Source organism: Felis catus, chromosome B4 (assembly GCF_018350175.1).
Source record: "Felis catus isolate Fca126 chromosome B4, F.catus_Fca126_mat1.0, whole genome shotgun sequence".
In the NCBI taxonomy this organism is placed as follows: domain Eukaryota; kingdom Metazoa; phylum Chordata; class Mammalia; order Carnivora; family Felidae; genus Felis; species Felis catus.
The window spans coordinates 13171663-13188840 of NC_058374.1; the positions used below are offsets into that span (position 1 = coordinate 13171663).

Here is a 17178-nt window from a genome sequence, read left to right on the forward strand (position 1 = left end):
TGTTACTTGGATACGACTCTTGAGGCTGCTACCTGCCCTTCTTCATCTGTGTTAAGAGAAGACAACTGAGGAAGAGATTCCCTCTCTAATTTCTTTCCTCCCATTACATTTTTTTAAGTTTATTTATTTTGAACAAGAGAGTGAACAAGGCGGGGGGCAGGGGGGAGAGGGAGAGAGAGAGAATCCCAAGCGGGCTCTGTGCTGGCGCATGGGGCCCCAGATAGGAGGCCTGAACTCACAAACCATGAGATCGTGACCTGAGCCCAAACCAAGAGTCAAGACACTTAACTGACTGAGCCACCCAGGCGGCCTCACATTAAATATTTTTTTAAAGAATGGCGGTTTATTTAATTGGAAATTCCTTTCTTTGCAGCCATATATTGATTTCGCAGTTACCAAGCAATTAAATAGCTAGAAAGTAAGAAAACGGTCAGGAAGCAGAGAGAACGAGAAGGCCAGAATCCACCCAAATTGAATAGTCAGCCTCTGAGGAAAAATGAACTCCTTTTCTCCATTTCTTCTACTTGAACTCCTCAACCCACAACTGAGGGATGTGTGGTCTGACACACACACATGCGGAGTTCTGATAACCACGGACAGGTGGAGGTCCCCGCACCCGGAGCCCTGGGACCCTGGGTGGAAGAAAGCCGGCCCACTCCATTCTAAGGGCCTGCAAAAATCTCCTCACTGCAAGCTGCTTACAAAGGCAAGACTAAAGGGACAGGTGACTCACCCAAGGTCCCTTATAACTGCCTGATATCTGGGCAGAAGCTAAAAGACGGATTAAAACGTAAACTGGAAACTCCAGGCCGCCATTTTGGGTTTGTGAACATATTTTCTGCTCTCGTATTTGGTTCAAAGTCACATCTGCTACAGCCACCAGTACCAAGGACTCCTCACCGTGCAGGACGTTTCACTGCCTAGGTGACACCCCACTGTCTTGGCACCAAATCCCTTCCTCAAATATTTCTTTTCTCTTGAAGTCAGGGTGGGATGGGGAACAAATAGGTCAAAGGACCATTTTCTCTATTCAGTTTAATTAAGAGATGTCTGATAGCTTGGTTTTCATTATTCCCATTGATTTTTCATTTGAGAATGCGCATCAGAGCATTTACCAATAACAAAGCAAAAAAATAAAAAAATAAAATGCCCAGCAGACACTCAGAGTATTTATGTTACTGCTTGGCTGATAACTATCTTTAAAGCTGAGCAAGATAACACTCACTTGGTTTATGGTGGCAGAAGGTCAAACCGTTGGGTCAGTAATAAATATGCAACGGCTTCCGGGCAACGGAAATTGGGTGCATTCATTTAACACACTGCTCTTAGCTTCTACATATAATACAAATGGATTTTTGGTAGGAGGGTTGACACCTTCAATAGAGATGGCCCTAAGGGGGGCTTTGTTTATAGAGTGCTACTGGAGGGTGGAGGTGTGTGCAAAGTCCCTCTGAGCTGATGGCTTTTTGGACCCCCAGGAAGAACAATATGCTGTGCCTTTGGGAGGTCTTTATTGTAGACAGGTCATTTCCCGTGGGATGAGCTTCCAAAGAAGGCCAACGGCAAGAGCATGAAATTCTTACAGACCTCACTGGATGGGGGGGAGTGGGCAGAGCTCTCTTCAAACGGAAGAATGTTGAGCTAGTTCGTATCCTTTGTCGGAAATATGTGTTCTCATCGAGGACAGCTCAGGGCGAATGGTTTAGCTAGAAACTCTCAAGCAGTGGCCTTCAAGTGTGTGAGTGAGTGTGTGTGTGTGTGTGTGTGTGTGTGTGTGTGTGTGAGAGAGAGAGAGAGAGAGAGAGAGACAGAAATTAAGATGCACATCAAGAAAAACAGATGAGGGGCGCCTGGGTGGCGCAGTCGGTTAAGCGTCCGACTTCAGCCAGGTCACGATCTCACGGTCCGTGAGTTCGAGCCCCGCGTCGGGCTCTGGGCTGATGGCTCGGAGCCTGGAGCCTGTTTCCGATTCTGTGTCTCCCTCTCTCTCTGCCCCTCCCCCGTTCATGCTCTGTCTCTCTCTGTCCCAAAAATAAATAAAAAACATTGAAAAAAAAAAGAAAAGAAAAGAAAAGAAAAACAGATGAGTAAATAATGAGCTGTTCAGTCCCTGACTTTATGGCTTTGATTTTTTTTTTTATTTACGGAGGAAGTGTTTGCTATACTATGTTCTCTTAAGTCTGTTCCAAATTTTCTTTTATAGCACCTCCTACATTATATGTGATGATTTACCTCCTAAACTAAAAATACAAGCCCTACAAGAGGTCAAGGCTAGTCATTTCTGTATTTCCAGTGCTTAACAATGGATGCTAAACAAACACTGGTTAAAGAACGACTACGTCAGCGTCACATATGCCCCATCGATCAATATGGTTGTCGGTGGGAGACTGTCATCCACGTATAGACTATTGCTCCTGCCCTAAACAGTCTCCACAGTTGAATTTACTGTTCGCCTACCTCCAGGATCTGAGCTCCACCATAGAGCTCACACTGGGAATGAAAAGGTCAGGAGGAAGCATGGATCCCTAAGTCCTCCTCAGATCGCCCCATTCTTTTTTATTTAACTCAGCTGCACACGGGAAGCGTTCTAAAGCCCTTCTCTGGTCACTAAATAGAAGGTAGTGTGGTTTGCCATATGTCTGATGTCTACACGGGCTATCGCCAAGGTAGTGACGAGCGCTGAATGCAGGTTCCCAGGAGGAGCAGTTACGACCCAAGCACAGAAGTCCTGGCACTGGTTTTTCTCCCCAGTCTCCTGGGACAGAGCATTTAATGAATGGGAATTTGCAAACCTATTTCTAAAATTACTTTCCCAGAGCTGAATCTTCCTGCAATTGGAAAGCTACTTTCCTGCTTTATTTTTATGATTATTTTATTTAGAAAGAGAGAGACAGAGACAGAGAACAAGTTGGGGAGGGGCAGAGAGAGAGAGAGAGAGAGAGGGAGACACAGAATCCGAAGCAGGCTCCAGGCTCTGGGCTATCAGTACAGACCCTGACGTGGGGCTCGAACTCGTGAACCGCGAGATCATGACCCGAGCTGAAGTTGGACGCCTAACAGACTGAGCCACCCAGGCGTCCCCTCTATTTTAAAATTGTAGATAAGCTTGAGAGTGAATGCTCATCAGCTAGACCCTTCTCAGATGCCTCCGCCAATGCCAGTAACAACAGTAAGAACTCAAGGACACCGCAGAGCACAGGAGTCTCCCCCCTGTCCCAGCACTGAGACCACTGATGCATTTCCAGTCGGACGCTTTAGACCTAAATTATTTGGGCAAATCAGACTCTGCAAATAGTACCAATCAATGATGGTGATCAATTGAAACATAGCATGTTGTTAACAAAAAAAATCCTTAATTGGTTCTTATGCTAGGATTCTGGCTTCATGGTGTCTGTGAACCCTCTAAAATTTAAGCATAAATTATTATGTGTATAAACTTTGGTGGAGGCAATGGAATGTAACTTGTTAACAAATTTCAAAGGGGGTCTGTGATTAAATAAGAGGCTGAGAGCTAGTCATTTTCTTGATTGGTATGTGAAAATACATTCTAGCCGTACCTGGCTTTTAAAATGTGCAATGATGACTAAAAACACGTTTCCTTCCCCCTCAGCTTCCTAAATACTACCTCAAGGTTTTCAGGACACGAACACTCATTTACTGCATCTGACACACCATTCTTAATATTTATCAGAGGAGATGCAAATTAAAATTTAAATATACTCTGACAATCATTCCTTCAGCTTGGGGTACGCTTGACCATTTCTGTGAAAGAGGCTACAAGTTGTTTTTTAAAATATAGTATCATTGTTTTTGTAAGTATGCACTGTGCTCACTGTGGGGCTTGAACTCACGAACCCGAGATCATGAGTCACAGGCTCTAACTACCGAGCCAGCCAGGCATCCCTAGGATAAAAGTTATTTGGAGCTTTTGATGATGGGACCCTCCGTCACCAATTTACAATGTAAAAGTGAACCAAAAAAATTAAACACTCGGGTGGTAAAGGATGTTGGCATATGTCCAAAATCACAGAACTGCACGCGTGAAATATATACAGTTCTTTGTATACCAATTACACCTCAACAAGACTATTTTTCTATAAAAAGGAATCCAAACAGAGGAAACAAAATGCTGATGGAAAACAGATCAGATAACTAAAAACACGGCTTTACTGATTTAAATTATGTAACCCAGAACCACGGGCTCTGAAAGCAAAAACAAAACACCAAACAAAACTTGGGTGTTAAAACAGCAAGGAAGTAAGTCAAAAATAAAATGTATAAAGAACATTCTTGAAATGACGGTGCCAATGACTGATAAATGAACATTTCAGTTATACCATACGTGCTCATGGAAACACTACATCTGAATGAGTTTATTCTTAAACGTTAGGTTTCCCGAGTCTCCCCGGGACGGAGAGAGCCTGTAATTGTGTAGGTCCCTGGCGTGTGTCATGACATAATTGGTCATAGGTGGCCCCAGATATTCAAAGTGTGAGTGAACTCGGCTTCTCTTCTTGGATAATAGGAGGAAGCAGAGAAAATTCCCACCAACTTTCCTGTCTTTCTAGAACAGGGGTTTTCAAACTTGGCAACTTTAAATAATCAATGGCAGAGCTTTGAAAGATCTTGATGCTTAGGCCACAGCCGGACCAATTAAATCAGAATATGGGGTGGGGGGCCAGGCACCGGGATTTTATAAAATGTCCTGTTAGGCGCCAGTGTGCAGTGAAAGCTGAGAACTGTGACTCTAGCAAAACATAATTATTTTAAGACCAAACTGAGGCTGGGCTCTGAGGTTGTTTCAGAATGTTTTAAAGGCTGCCAAAATGTCATTGTTTGGATCACCAGCATTCAGGCCATTTACAGATGACCATGGATAACTCTCTGTAATAGTCATTAAAAAATAAAAGGTGTGTTGGGGGCGGGGGAGGCGCGCCTGGGTGGCTCAGTCGGTTAAGCATCTGACTCTTGATCTCAGGTCTTGATCTCGGGGTCGTGAGTTCAAGCCCCACATTAGGCTCCATCCTAGGTGTGGAGCCTACTTAAAACAAACAAACAGGGGCGCCTGGGTGGCGCAGTCGGTTAAGCGTCTGACTTCAGCCAGGTCACGATCTCGCAGTCCGTGAGTTCGAGCCCCGCGTCAGGCTCCGGGCTGATGGCTCAGAGCCTGGAGCCTGTTTCCGATTCTGTGTCTCCCTCTCTCTCTGCCCCTCCCCCGTTCATGCTCTGTCTCTCTCTGTCCCAAAAATAAATAAACGTTGAAAAAAAAATTAAACAAACAAACAAACAAACAAATAGTAAAATAAAATAAAAGGGGACTAAATGCGACTGGGTCCTGGAACAGAAAGAAAAAAGGGCATTGGTGCAAACTGGTAAAATTTAAATGAAGTCTATAGTTTAGTACCAATAACAATAGTATACTAGCACCAATGGTAATCTCTTCGTTTTGAGAAATGTAACACAGTTGGTAAGCTATTCACATTTGGGGAAGCTGGGTGAAGGGTATACGGGAACTCTGGGCTCGCTTTGCCAACTCTTGTGAGCCTAATTCTTTCAAAATAAAAAAGTTAGAGTTGGATTAGAAGAGGACAAGGCGAAGCTAGTACTAACACTGCACAAGTGCGGATTAGCTGACAATATTAAATATCTGTTGGCACAAAGTCGTGCCCTGTGGACTTAGGCACCTTATTAAAGGATACAACTTATGGGGTGGGAAAAGCTTAGAGAAACTTCCAATCTCCTGTCTTCATTTTGCTTTTATGTAGCTCTTCTCCAGCCCCATCCAGATCCTACAAAATGTCATCAATGGCAGTTAATATTAAAGGGCTCAGGGGCAACATATGACCTACAAGTCGTATATTCTACCGTAAAGAATCATGATAGGGCCTGTGGTACCTTGCACTGGGTACAGAACTTTATGGCCCATAAGCACTTTCCAAATGTTAGTCTTGCCGGGTTTGCATTAGGAAATATGCAAACCCACGGAGTATACCATGGGCTGTAATAAAAGATAAAACTTCAGTTTCATTTTGTTATAAGAGACACGGTGTGCACCTGTATAAATCTTTCTCACGCACACACACACACACGCATGTGCGCACACACACACTCCACATCAGAGTACACACCCACAATTCAGACACACACTTTATTAAAGAGCCTGTGTTAGTCTGGAAGTGCCCAGAGTGAAGCATATGACCTCATATGACCACCAACGAGGCCGGGTCTCAGCCACAGGCACTACGTTCTGGTGGTAGCTGACCTCTTTCCTACCAGGAAAAAGGACAAAAGTTCCGATAATGAATGAGGACATCAGCCGCCATCTGTTGGCCCCAGGTGTTGCCAGGCCACAGCTGACTATGCCCTGAGTCATGGCTATTCTTTTGTTTCTGTCTCCTTGTCCCGGTCCCTCGGGGGCCCCTGTTCTTGATTTTCATGGGGCCCCTGGCACTGGCCGACTCCCAGTGAGTCAGGCCCACCTGGCAGCCACGGTCCTCGCCCACCGAGCTCCTGCCAGCTGCCTCCCACTCCTACACTCGCTGGATGGGCCCTCCTACCCGGCCTCGGGTGAAGGGGATGGTGACAGCTACGCTCTGCCCTGCCCATGCCAGAGGATGGCTCACATCCTCCCCAGGACTGCCTCCGATCCCATCACTGAAGGGGAGCAGGACGCTTTCTGCCAGCCTGGCCTCACACTTACACACGCAGGGGCACACTCACGCTTTCCTGGCCAGCCCAGAGAACCAGGAACGCGAAGTCCCACAACAGACGGGCCGTTTGATGGGCCAAGTGCACTGCCCTGTTGGCTCCCACTGTCCTTTCGGCACCGCGCGGCTTCGTGCTGTCCTCTCTCTCGGGAGGAGGGTGACTTTCTACCTTCCTTCCAGCCCGTGCTGTTCAGGCAGTGATGCACAACATTCAACAGGAGTATTTCCTCCTCGTTGGCCTGGGACGACACGCTCATTCTATGACTCTTGTTTATTCAAAAGGGAAGTCTAATTGGGACTCATGGAGAGTTCACGGATGTTTTAACAAGAGTAAACATACTTGGGCGACGTGAACAATGGGATATGATTAATTGGAACTTCTGGTTTCCTTCTAATTAGTGAAATGCATGAAAAGCAATTTAGAGGGTTTCACAGTGATTCTCAGGAAAAGGGGCAGAAAACATCTGCATTTGTGAAAGTGGACGCTCTCGGTGTGTATTTGTTTTAAAGGATTTGTTTTCTTACCGGGCTGGCTCCTTCCCACCAGAGCCCTCCAGCTCCCAGCCGTGCTTACTGGTCCTACTTCCAGGCCCAGTGATCATTCTAGACCAGGACTAACACTCCGGCTTTCCTTCCTGCTCAGTTCCCTACGGGCTCCAGGAGACAGGCTGACCTGGCTCCGCCCGGCTTTCCTGAGGACCCTGTGGCTCTGCTCCCCACGCCTGCAACGTGCTCACACCTCTGCCTGAAATGCTGCCAGTGTGGAAGGCAAATGTTCCAGTTCAGTCCAAGATGGTCCCAGTTTATGTGCCCTTTGACTCACGCTGTCCGATTCAGGTAATAAATCAGATGGCCAGCTCCTGAGGCTAAATGTACCCAGGTGCAGATACAGCCGATGACCTATGCTCATCCCAGTGTGGACGCCTCCTGTCCCGGCTTCTGCACTTGTCTGGCCTTGATGGCACCATCTGGATTGGTGGGGCCTGGCCTTCCCTGTACTGTCTTGTCCAGTGACTCACCTAACCCTTATCTGCCAGTATTCTAGGAAATCATCTCTGTAATTCCAAATATTCAGAGGAGAGAGAGAGAGAGAGAGAGAGAGTGTGTGTGTGTGTGTGTGTGCGCACACAAAGGGTCTTCGAAGAAGATCATGAACCATTTCCTTTTTTGCATCTTCTCTAGGAATCTGTGCCGGCACTCTCTTTTGCAAAGACTACATTAAGAAGGAAATTGAAATTTTAGTAAAGATATTTCTTACTTGTGTTGCAAAATGCCACGTCACAGAGCCAAATTGAAAACCACTGAAAACAAATGTACTTCTCACCAGAGGGATGATACGAATTTTCGATTTTTATATTCGACTTCAGCCGAGACAGTGAAACTGCACGGATACTTTTCATTTGAATTTATCATCAAATTCATTTCCTGTTATTGTTACTCTAACACTGGAGAGAAAATATTTAATTTCCAGAAGTTTTCATTTAACTTTAATAGGAAACAAACCCATTCGAATCCCCTTTAGAAAAAATACACAATTCAGTTCTGAACACGAACCTGCTTGACTGTGAGAACTCGTTTACCTAATAATTTTATATTAGCATCACCCTAATTATATCCTTTGGCCGTTCCAGGCATGATCACAAGGTCTTTGAAATTTGGATGATGAACTTGGACTGACCCCATACCGCGGGACCCAAGCGGCCGGCAAGCAGATTCCGTTGTTGACAGCTGGGACTTTCCCTGTAGGATCCAAGGGCTCGGGGTAGCACTTACGTCTCATCTGTGAAGGCTATTCCGAAGTATTCCTTTTCCTTCAGGTTGAAGTGCGACGCCACGAGGTCCAGGAGCTCCTTGGCCAAAAGCTTGGGCTGGAGGGAGAATGAGATGGAAAAGGGACGAGTGAGTAGAGGTGACTCATCCTCAGACACACAATCTCAGGTTGATGTAATTTTTTAAATGGAATGTCTCAAAGCTCAAGGACATCAATGCAAGTGATTTTTTTAAGGTTTTATTTATTTTTGAGAGAGAGAGACACAGAGAGACAGAACATGGGAAGGGGCAGAGGGAGAAGGAGACTGAACCTGAAGCAGGCTCCAGGCTCCAAGCTGTCAGCACAGAGCTGGATGCAGGGCTCAAACTCACAGACAGTGAGATCATGACCTGAGCCGAAGTTGGATGCTCAACCGACTGAGCCACCCAGGCGCCTCTATGCTCCACGATTTTATTTATTTTGTATTTAAAAAAATTTTTTTTAATGTTTATTCATTTTTGAGAGACAGAGACAGAGCATGAGCAGGGAAGGGGCAGAGAGAGAGGGAGACCCAGAATCCAAAGCAGGCTCCAGGCTCTGAGCTGTCTGCACAGATCCCAATGTGGGTCTCGAACTCATGGACTGCGAGATCATGACTTGAGCTGAAGTCGGACACTCAACCGACTGAGCCACCCAGGCGCCCCTATGCTCCACAGTCTTAAATCCAAACAATAAAAGTACCTCCCTCCAGGAATGTTAAAATTAAGGTCAAAGAACCTGGGGAGTAGAACTGAAGAAAAATTACAAACTCACCCTCCAGCTGCCTTTCCAAAGGAGAAGTCTTTAGATGAGAGTGTTTTTTATCATAAACTCTTTTTTAAACATCTCTGTCAACTGGGGCTCCTGGGTGATTCAGTCGATTAAGCACCGACTCTTGGTTTCAGTTCAGGTCATGACCTCACAGTTTCTGAGTTCGAGCTTTGCATCTGGCTCTGCGCTGACAGCACGGAGCCTGCTTGGGGTTCTCTCTCCCCCCCCCCCCCGCCCCTTCCCCTGCTTGGTACCTCTCTCTCAAATAAATAAACATTTTAACAAGTTTAAAAAAACAAATAAACATCTCTGCCAATCCAAAAGAGCATGCCAGAACTTTCGGCATGAAAATACTGTAGACGCTGTATGGTCAATACATCGTTCCCCTTGGTCAACTGTGGTCGAGATGACCTCAGAGCGCCAGGCTGTGAGGTGGGGGCAGAGGAAGGAAAGGCTGTCTGAAGGAGACACGTGGCTAATGGGAGTAGTTATTTCTAAATCAGCTTCCAGATCAGGTATCTGCAAAGCCATGGTCCTTCTGACAATTACTGCACTCCAACCATACATGCCGGGTCTCCAATCAGAGTGAAACCAAAGATTCCAGAAGAGAAAACCTTGTGTTTTTTTCTTTGTGTGTATACACGTGTGGGCATTTATGCCCATCGATACACCTTCCCGAGTATATTTCCCACTCTACTGGTTACTCGGCTGAGTTTCTCTGTTAGGAGAGTGCACAAAGGACATGTCAATCAAGAGTCACCTGACAGTTTCAGCTCTTATTTCACTTTTTAAAGAAAGTTTATTTGGAAAGAGAGAGGGAGAAGGGGGAGGGTGGGGTAGAGAGAGAATGACAGACAGAATCCCAAGCAGGCTGCATCAGCACAGAGCCTGACATGGACCCTAATCCCACAAACAGCGAGATCATGACCTGAGCCAAAATCAAGAGTTGGACACCAAACCGACTGAGCCACCCAAGCGCCTTCTTGTTTCACTTTTTGAGTGTTGCTATGAACTGTACCAAATTCATATGTGGAAGTTCTAATTCCCACTGGGGTGGTATTTGGGGGTGGCCCCTCTGGGAGGGTAACTAGGCTTAGATGAAGTCATGAGGGTGGGACGGTCATGAATGGGATCAGAGACCTCATGAGAAGAGACATCAGAGAGATTGCTCTCGCTCTCCCTCCCCACCACGTGAGGACACAGAGCCTAGGCGGCCAAGGCGGCCATCTACAAGCCACGAAGAGAGCCCTCATGAGAACTCAACCAGGTTGGCACCCTGGTCTCGAACTTCCAGCCTCCAGAGTGTGAGAAAATAAATTTCTGTTGTTTAAGCTCCCCCAGTCTGTGGTGTTTTGTTACTGCAGCCCAAAGTGACTAATACAGGTACACTTCCTTTAATTCGGCAAACGTACTGACCATCTCACATGACCCGGGCACTAACCAATCCTGCAGGGCACAGAGAAATAAGTAGCACACGGCACCTGCCGATAAAGAGTGCTTACCGGGGGCACAGAGTATGAGCTGCTGTGCATTTCAAAGAGCCAAAGCAGATGATTTCCCTTTGCTGTCTCCCTCCTGGGCTCACAGGGTGGCAGCCTGTGGGCCTCGGTGACCATCAATTTACCAACGAAAGCGCCTGGGAATGACAGGGCTCGTGAAGGTACAGGCTGTTGCCAGCACCAGGGGGTCCCCGGCCACCCAGATGCAGAGCATGTGATGCACAGGCCATGCCTGAATTTGGAAGATACTACGGCAGATTTTTAAATTGCTGGGCGCCATACTTTATCTGTCCAAATGACTGCCGTTCCTTTCAAAGCCGTCACGGGATTTCTATGACGCCTGCTAATGCTCACAACATTTTTGATAATCTTTCGGGATGCCTGTGAAGCCCGTGTCACATATGCAAAAGCATCCTGACTGGTGAGAAATCTCTTTGCACTCAGAATGGATCCGAGTTTTTTCTAAGTGGCAAAAGTCACTTAAAGTCAAGTGTTGTGAGTGGGACAGAGGTGGGGGAGGTGAGTACGCTGGGTCACACTGGTCTTACAATATGGGGTGATTACTGTGGGTTCTTGGGGGTTATGGGGAGGTTTCTGGCCCAAACTTGGAAATGACAGGAGTAGTAGTTCCTTCCCTTTGAGAGTTACACGTTAAAGCCAACATCTCAACGGAACTGATCAGAGACACGGAAACTTACCCAGGAAGCGAAAGAATTACTCTCAGGGCTGGTATAGTTTTTTCTAGAACATGATTAAGCGTAGTAATCGTTCTATGGAAGGGGCGGGGTAAGTGGAAGGTGTGTGTGGGGAGGGGAATGCAGGGGGAAGGAAACGTGGTCTTAGCCAACAGGCCTTGAATATTGAGGCCCCGGAAGTAAGGCCGTTTACATGGCGGACGTGGAGGCCTGGAGTTACTCTAGCTGACCATATGAAATGCTCATCCATGTAACTCTCCTTCTAACGCCACTCCTTCTGAAGAATTCACTGAGGCAATGCTGAGTCCTAGATATGGTGCTGAGTAACTCTCCCATATGACCGCCTTACCATCTAGCATAAGAGTCTATCATTCCTTTTGCCAATGGAGATCCTGAGACTTGGAGAGATCAGGCAGGCCGTCTTGGGTCTCCCAGCAAAGCCAGGATTCCAGACAAAGTCAGGGCAGACTCAAGGGCCACGTGCATCACGTCTCTGCCATCTTGCCTCTGCTGACTCAGTTCTTGGGTGAGAAGTCAAAGGCCCCTGTGCCCTGAGGGCCCTGTGTGGGTGAGGGTGATACCACTCACCTGAAGCCAGTACACTCACACTATGGATTTACACGTCGGTACTTTGAACTCGGGCAACGTGAATCTTCCCCCGAGGATGAACCATCATGTTTCTGAGAGCTTAAGAACGGACTTGACGTGCTGAAGAAATCACCAGAGTAATGGATGCCATTCTAGGAGCCTCGTGATGGACTTGTGGCTGCTCTGTGGTGACACAGCCCTGTGATTTACCCTGTAACCACAACCCTGTCCGCAGTAAGAAAACGAATTTTCTCGGCGAGTCGTAAACTGAAGGCAACCACCAGGCTCTGAGCTCTAGCCGCACCGCCAGGATAACCTCTATCACCTCCAACTACCTCTTTTAAAGAACCGTATGCATCTCTTGCTTAAAAAGTGAAAAGGGTGAGGTCCCGGTACTTTTATACAAAGGCTATCAGAGGTCCCATGTGCCATGCTCTGTGAAAAGCCTAAATTTATTAGCCACAGTTTACGAAGAGGGAAATAAAGGCACTGAAGGGGAAGACAACAGATCCCAGAAGATGCGGAGGTGACAGCTACTGAATCTGAGGCTCCTGTGGAAGCCACACTCTCTTCCTCCGCTGTCACGGTGACCGGCGACACGGCCGCGGGAAGGTGCCGCATCGGTGAGAAGGAAGACTCCGGCCCCACGGGCCTGATGGATGTGTAGTGTGAGCGGGAAACAAACCGCACCGTTAAGCCCCTGTGACGTCTGGGGCTGTGTGTCATCCCAGCATAACCCGGCCTACCCTGATTGATTCAGGCAGCGTATCAATTACTCTCTAATTCTCTGTATGGTTGGTTTTAAAAACCACTTAAGGCTTCAGCTCTGTGATTTCCTGATCTTGCAACCTGAGACAATATCCCACCTCGACACCATGATGATTAATGTGCTACATGGTTCCGAACATTTCTTAAACTCGTTTAGAGAAAGTTGCTCGGTAAGCACAAAGCTTTGGGCCATGATGTACTTGGAAGGGATGTTTACAGAAGCCTTGCTGATTGCACTTTGCTGGTTACTTGCGCTGTAAACATTCGTGGGGCTTTGCAGGGGCCGGGCGGGGAGTGAAGACAGAAAGGCAGCCGGTGGCCCAGTCGAGCCCTACAGGACATACCGGGCAAGCTGTGCGCATGTCAGGTCAGAAGCCGGCCGCTCCGGGTCACTGGGGTGTCCTGGCCTGATGAGGTCAGTGCATTTAAGTCTGGCTTCCTCCCAGTCTGTAATTAACTATGCTCACTCGAGAGCTTCCCCCTTTGCATTTTCATTTTTTCCTCAGGTTCTTTTTTCATTTGTCCTTCTACGTTGTTATTCCTCCTTATGCATGACAAATGGAACCTCTTTGTAAATGTCCCTCTCAAAATGTGCTGCCTGATGGAGCTGCTCATGATGTTAGCAAGATGGCCTTTCTGGGGCTTAGAAGCCTGGGTTTCGGTCACATTCTTCAGGGGAAAGGGCAGGGTAGCTCTTTGGCACTGTGGTCTCACTCTGCCACCCCGATCTGAGTTCCGCAGGGCTCTGGACTATTCCGGTGGCAAATGTGCTCAGACCCGGCACACGGGGGCTTCCAGAACGAGCCCTGCCTAATGACTGGTTCGCCTCCCAACATGGGACACGATCAAAGAACACTTCCTGCGGATGCAGGGCTCTGAAGTGCTGTAGGCATGTCCCCAAGACGATGATCCTTCCAGGTGACCTCTGTGAGCCACCCTGGCACAACCCAGAGAGAGGAACTGGATGATCGGTGGTACCCTGTCTCCTCTCCGATTTTCCCCACAATATTTCACCATCGCTCACATATTATACCGTCTCTTTAAACTCAACGCGACTACATCCCAGACAGATGCTCGCGGACAAAACTATAATCTCTCTGAGCGTATCTTCATCTCTAAAATCACCAGCAAGATCCAGGAACTGGATTCCTGCCCTAAAACATTCACCTTGATGTCATTATGAAAAGTAGTTTCTTTCTTCTCTAAAAAAACCACCCAACCTTCTCAAGGTCTATCCACCTATTCTGCAAAGCTTTACAGCCATTCTGTACCCCCACCTTGATCTCTCAAATCCAGTCAGTTTCTAAGTTACTTAACCTCTCTGTGCCTCAGTTTCCTCAGCTGCAAAATGGGGATGGTGACTGTACCCACGTCCCAGGACTGTTCTGAGGATTAAATGAATTCACTTCGATCTACACAAAGTACGTAGGCAGTGCCTGGCACCAAGTGAGTGTCCTATAAGTTCATTATCATTTCAGACCCTCATTACCTCACCTATGAATTATTATAATAACCTTATAAATGGTGTCAGTTGCTGAATGCCAGCCTGGTATTTCAGGCCACCCTTTGACTCTAGATCCAATTTATCTATGCAAACTCACTCTACCCAGTTCCCTATAAAAGAACTCACTTCTGTTCAATCTTTTTGTATTGGTATAAGGGAAATGCCAATTTCATTTTGACTTCCTAAACTTTTGCCCACACCATCCTCTCTCCTCCCCCTCCCCATGTAAATTTATCCTGTTCAAGGCCCACTTCTTCCAGGAGGCCCTCCCTGACCACACCACCGCCAAATGGTCTCTTTTCCCTCCAGATTTCTGTAACATTTGCCAGGCGTACCTCAATCACCCTCGGCATGCAGGCTCTAGTGCTGCGGTGAATTTAATGTAATTTGAAAACTTTCCAATTGTGGGAGAATACTCATAAAACCCACCATCTTCACAACTTGTAGGTATCCAGTTCAATACTGCGAAGCATAATCAGTAGGTGAACATACTGGACACATACAATATATCAGGCAAACTGTTACACAACCCATCTCCACAACATCTTCCTCTTGCAAACAGAAACTCTGTTCCCATTAAACAACAACTCCCCACCCCTCCTCCCCTAGCCCCTTGCAACCACCATTCTGTTTTCCACTGCTACCGTCTGACTGCTCTAGGTTCCTCATATAGGGGTGATGATACGGTATTTATCCTTTTGTGCCTCGCTTTTCTTCTTAGCATAATATCCTCAAGGTTCATCCCTGTTACAGCAGGTGGCAGAATATCCTTCCTTCTCAAGGCGAAGTAACATTCCACTGTACGGAGAGGCCACGTTTTGCTTATCCATTCACGTGTTGATGGACACTTGGGCTGCCTCCATGTTTTGGCTGTTGTCAATAACGCCGTGTGAACACAGTGGATTTTGTGTGACGGGATTTGTTGCACCCTGTAACGGGCAGAAGGGTGGCCCGCAGAAGGCCCCCTAATCTCTGGGAACATGTATTACCCTACATCCCAAAAGATGTAACTTGTGAGAGGGAAAGTTTATCCTGGATTACCCAGGTGACCCTGAATGAATGACATGGATCCTTCTAGGGCAGAGGCAGAGGGAGTTTTGACACAGGGACACACACACCATAGACGGTCGCGTGGAGAAGGCAAGACTGGAGTGACAAAGCCACGTGTCAAGGAAGGCTGGAAACCACCAGCAGGTTGGAGACGCAAGGAACAGGTTTTCCCCTCAAGCCTCTGGAGGAAGGCACAGCCTGGCCAACAGACTGACTTCAGCTCTGCCTTCCAGAACTGCAAGAGAACATGTCCCTGTAATTTTTTCCCTGAAGTTTCTTTATTTTGAGCGAGCGCCCACGAGTGGGGGAGGGACACACAGAGAGGGAGGGAGAGTGTGTTTCTGTAATTTGTTTTCGAGTTCGTTTATTTTGAGAGGGAGAATCCCAAGCAGGCACTGTGCTGTCGAGCCCAGCACAGGGTTCGAACTCCAGAACAGTGAGATCATGACCTGAGGCAAAATCAGGAGTTGGACTCTCAACCGACCGAGCCACCCAGATGCCTGCTTCTCCGATTTTAAGCCACCGAGTTTGTGGGTGGTTTGTGATGGCAGCCTTAAGAAACTAACACACATGCTCGGACTGAAACCCCAAAAATCTGGTATCCCCCATAGTGCCTGACATACAGTTCCCGACAGCAGGAAACTACCCCGGGTAGCTGGTTGAGGCTTGAGTAAAAGGGATCTTTGATTAGTATCTGAGTTCTCTCTTCATAATAGTGTTGACTTTCCAGGCAAGGAAGCCATACCCACAAGTCCAGCTGGGGAAGCCTCTGTCTCAGAGCCTGGGTCAGTCAATGGCACAGTTTCAACTCAGGGGACTCTCCCCTCAAGCCCTTGCCTGTCATGGGGCATCGCATAGATCCTAAATCAAGGGAATTGCCCCTTCTGAATTAATTGCATTAAGAAGAAGGAAAACATCACACGGCTCCCATCTGTGCTTGGGGGGCAACCAAGGCCGTAGGGCCCCAAGACTGACCCCTCCCTTGCTTTCCTCCCCAAGGCCATTTAGGACAATCCACTTCTCGTGCTGTGTGCACAGGGACCACTGGGTGGCCAGCAGCATTGCTGGCCGGGCCCCCATGAAACAGCGATTCCCTGCCCGGCAGTGGCCATGGCTGGGCAGGCGGCAGAAGGTGCGGGAAGAGACGCAGTCACTCTGCCTTTTCTTTCCAAGTGCTCTGGAAACCGAGAGGGAGGGAGGGGTGCAGAAGGGCGGCTCCAAACACAGACGTCTGAGTCTGCAGCCTCTTTGAAGCCCTGCCTGTTACTGTGTTTCCCCAGCAGCTGGGAGGCTGTCTCTTGCCCTCCCCCTGCCCCTGGGGGCTCTGTAATAAGCAGGGCCAGTGCTCATCGGCTGCCCATTATTCCTGGGGAGGGGGCGCCGGTGATGAAGAGAAAGAATGAGGTCATTCTGCACGGGGACAAGGGTCTGGAGGCCCTCCCCTTCCCGGCCACCCTCTAGATGCTCCGGCTGATTAGCTGGGGAGGCCGGCTTCCTTCCTGCCCTCTGAGCATGGCCCTGGGGTCTGTGACGGGGGCAAACGGAGGCCACCTCCTCTCTGCAGGCTGATGTGAAGAAGCATGGGTTCTGGGGCTTTCCAGGCCCATGGGATAGGTAGCAGGGGTCCCGCAGTTAAGTTGGTCCTGCCCGAGAGAGCATCTCTGTGGAGAGGTCCCCATCCGGCCAGAGGACCCGAGACAAACTGCTGTATTTGCAGCTGAGGAATGGCCGGCAGCGGCCACGGCCACCATTAGGCGCTTCTGTTTACGGGTGTGGCCCCTGTCCCACAGCTGTACTAGGTGCTTTA

The 17178-nt window shown here is 47.9% G+C and overlaps 1 protein-coding gene across 16 annotated transcripts in view; it reads right to left on the reverse strand.

The window, feature by feature from the left end:
- Window positions 1-17178, reverse strand: part of FRMD4A (FERM domain containing 4A) — a 659116-nt gene that overhangs the window by 137814 nt on the left and 504124 nt on the right. For all 16 annotated transcript variants that reach the window (XM_045060912.1, XM_045060911.1, XM_023256373.2 and 13 more), the window contains one exon: window positions 8481-8575. In XM_045060912.1, the coding sequence (XP_044916847.1) occupies window positions 8481-8575 (95 nt within the window). The remainder of the gene's footprint in view (window positions 1-8480; window positions 8576-17178) is intronic.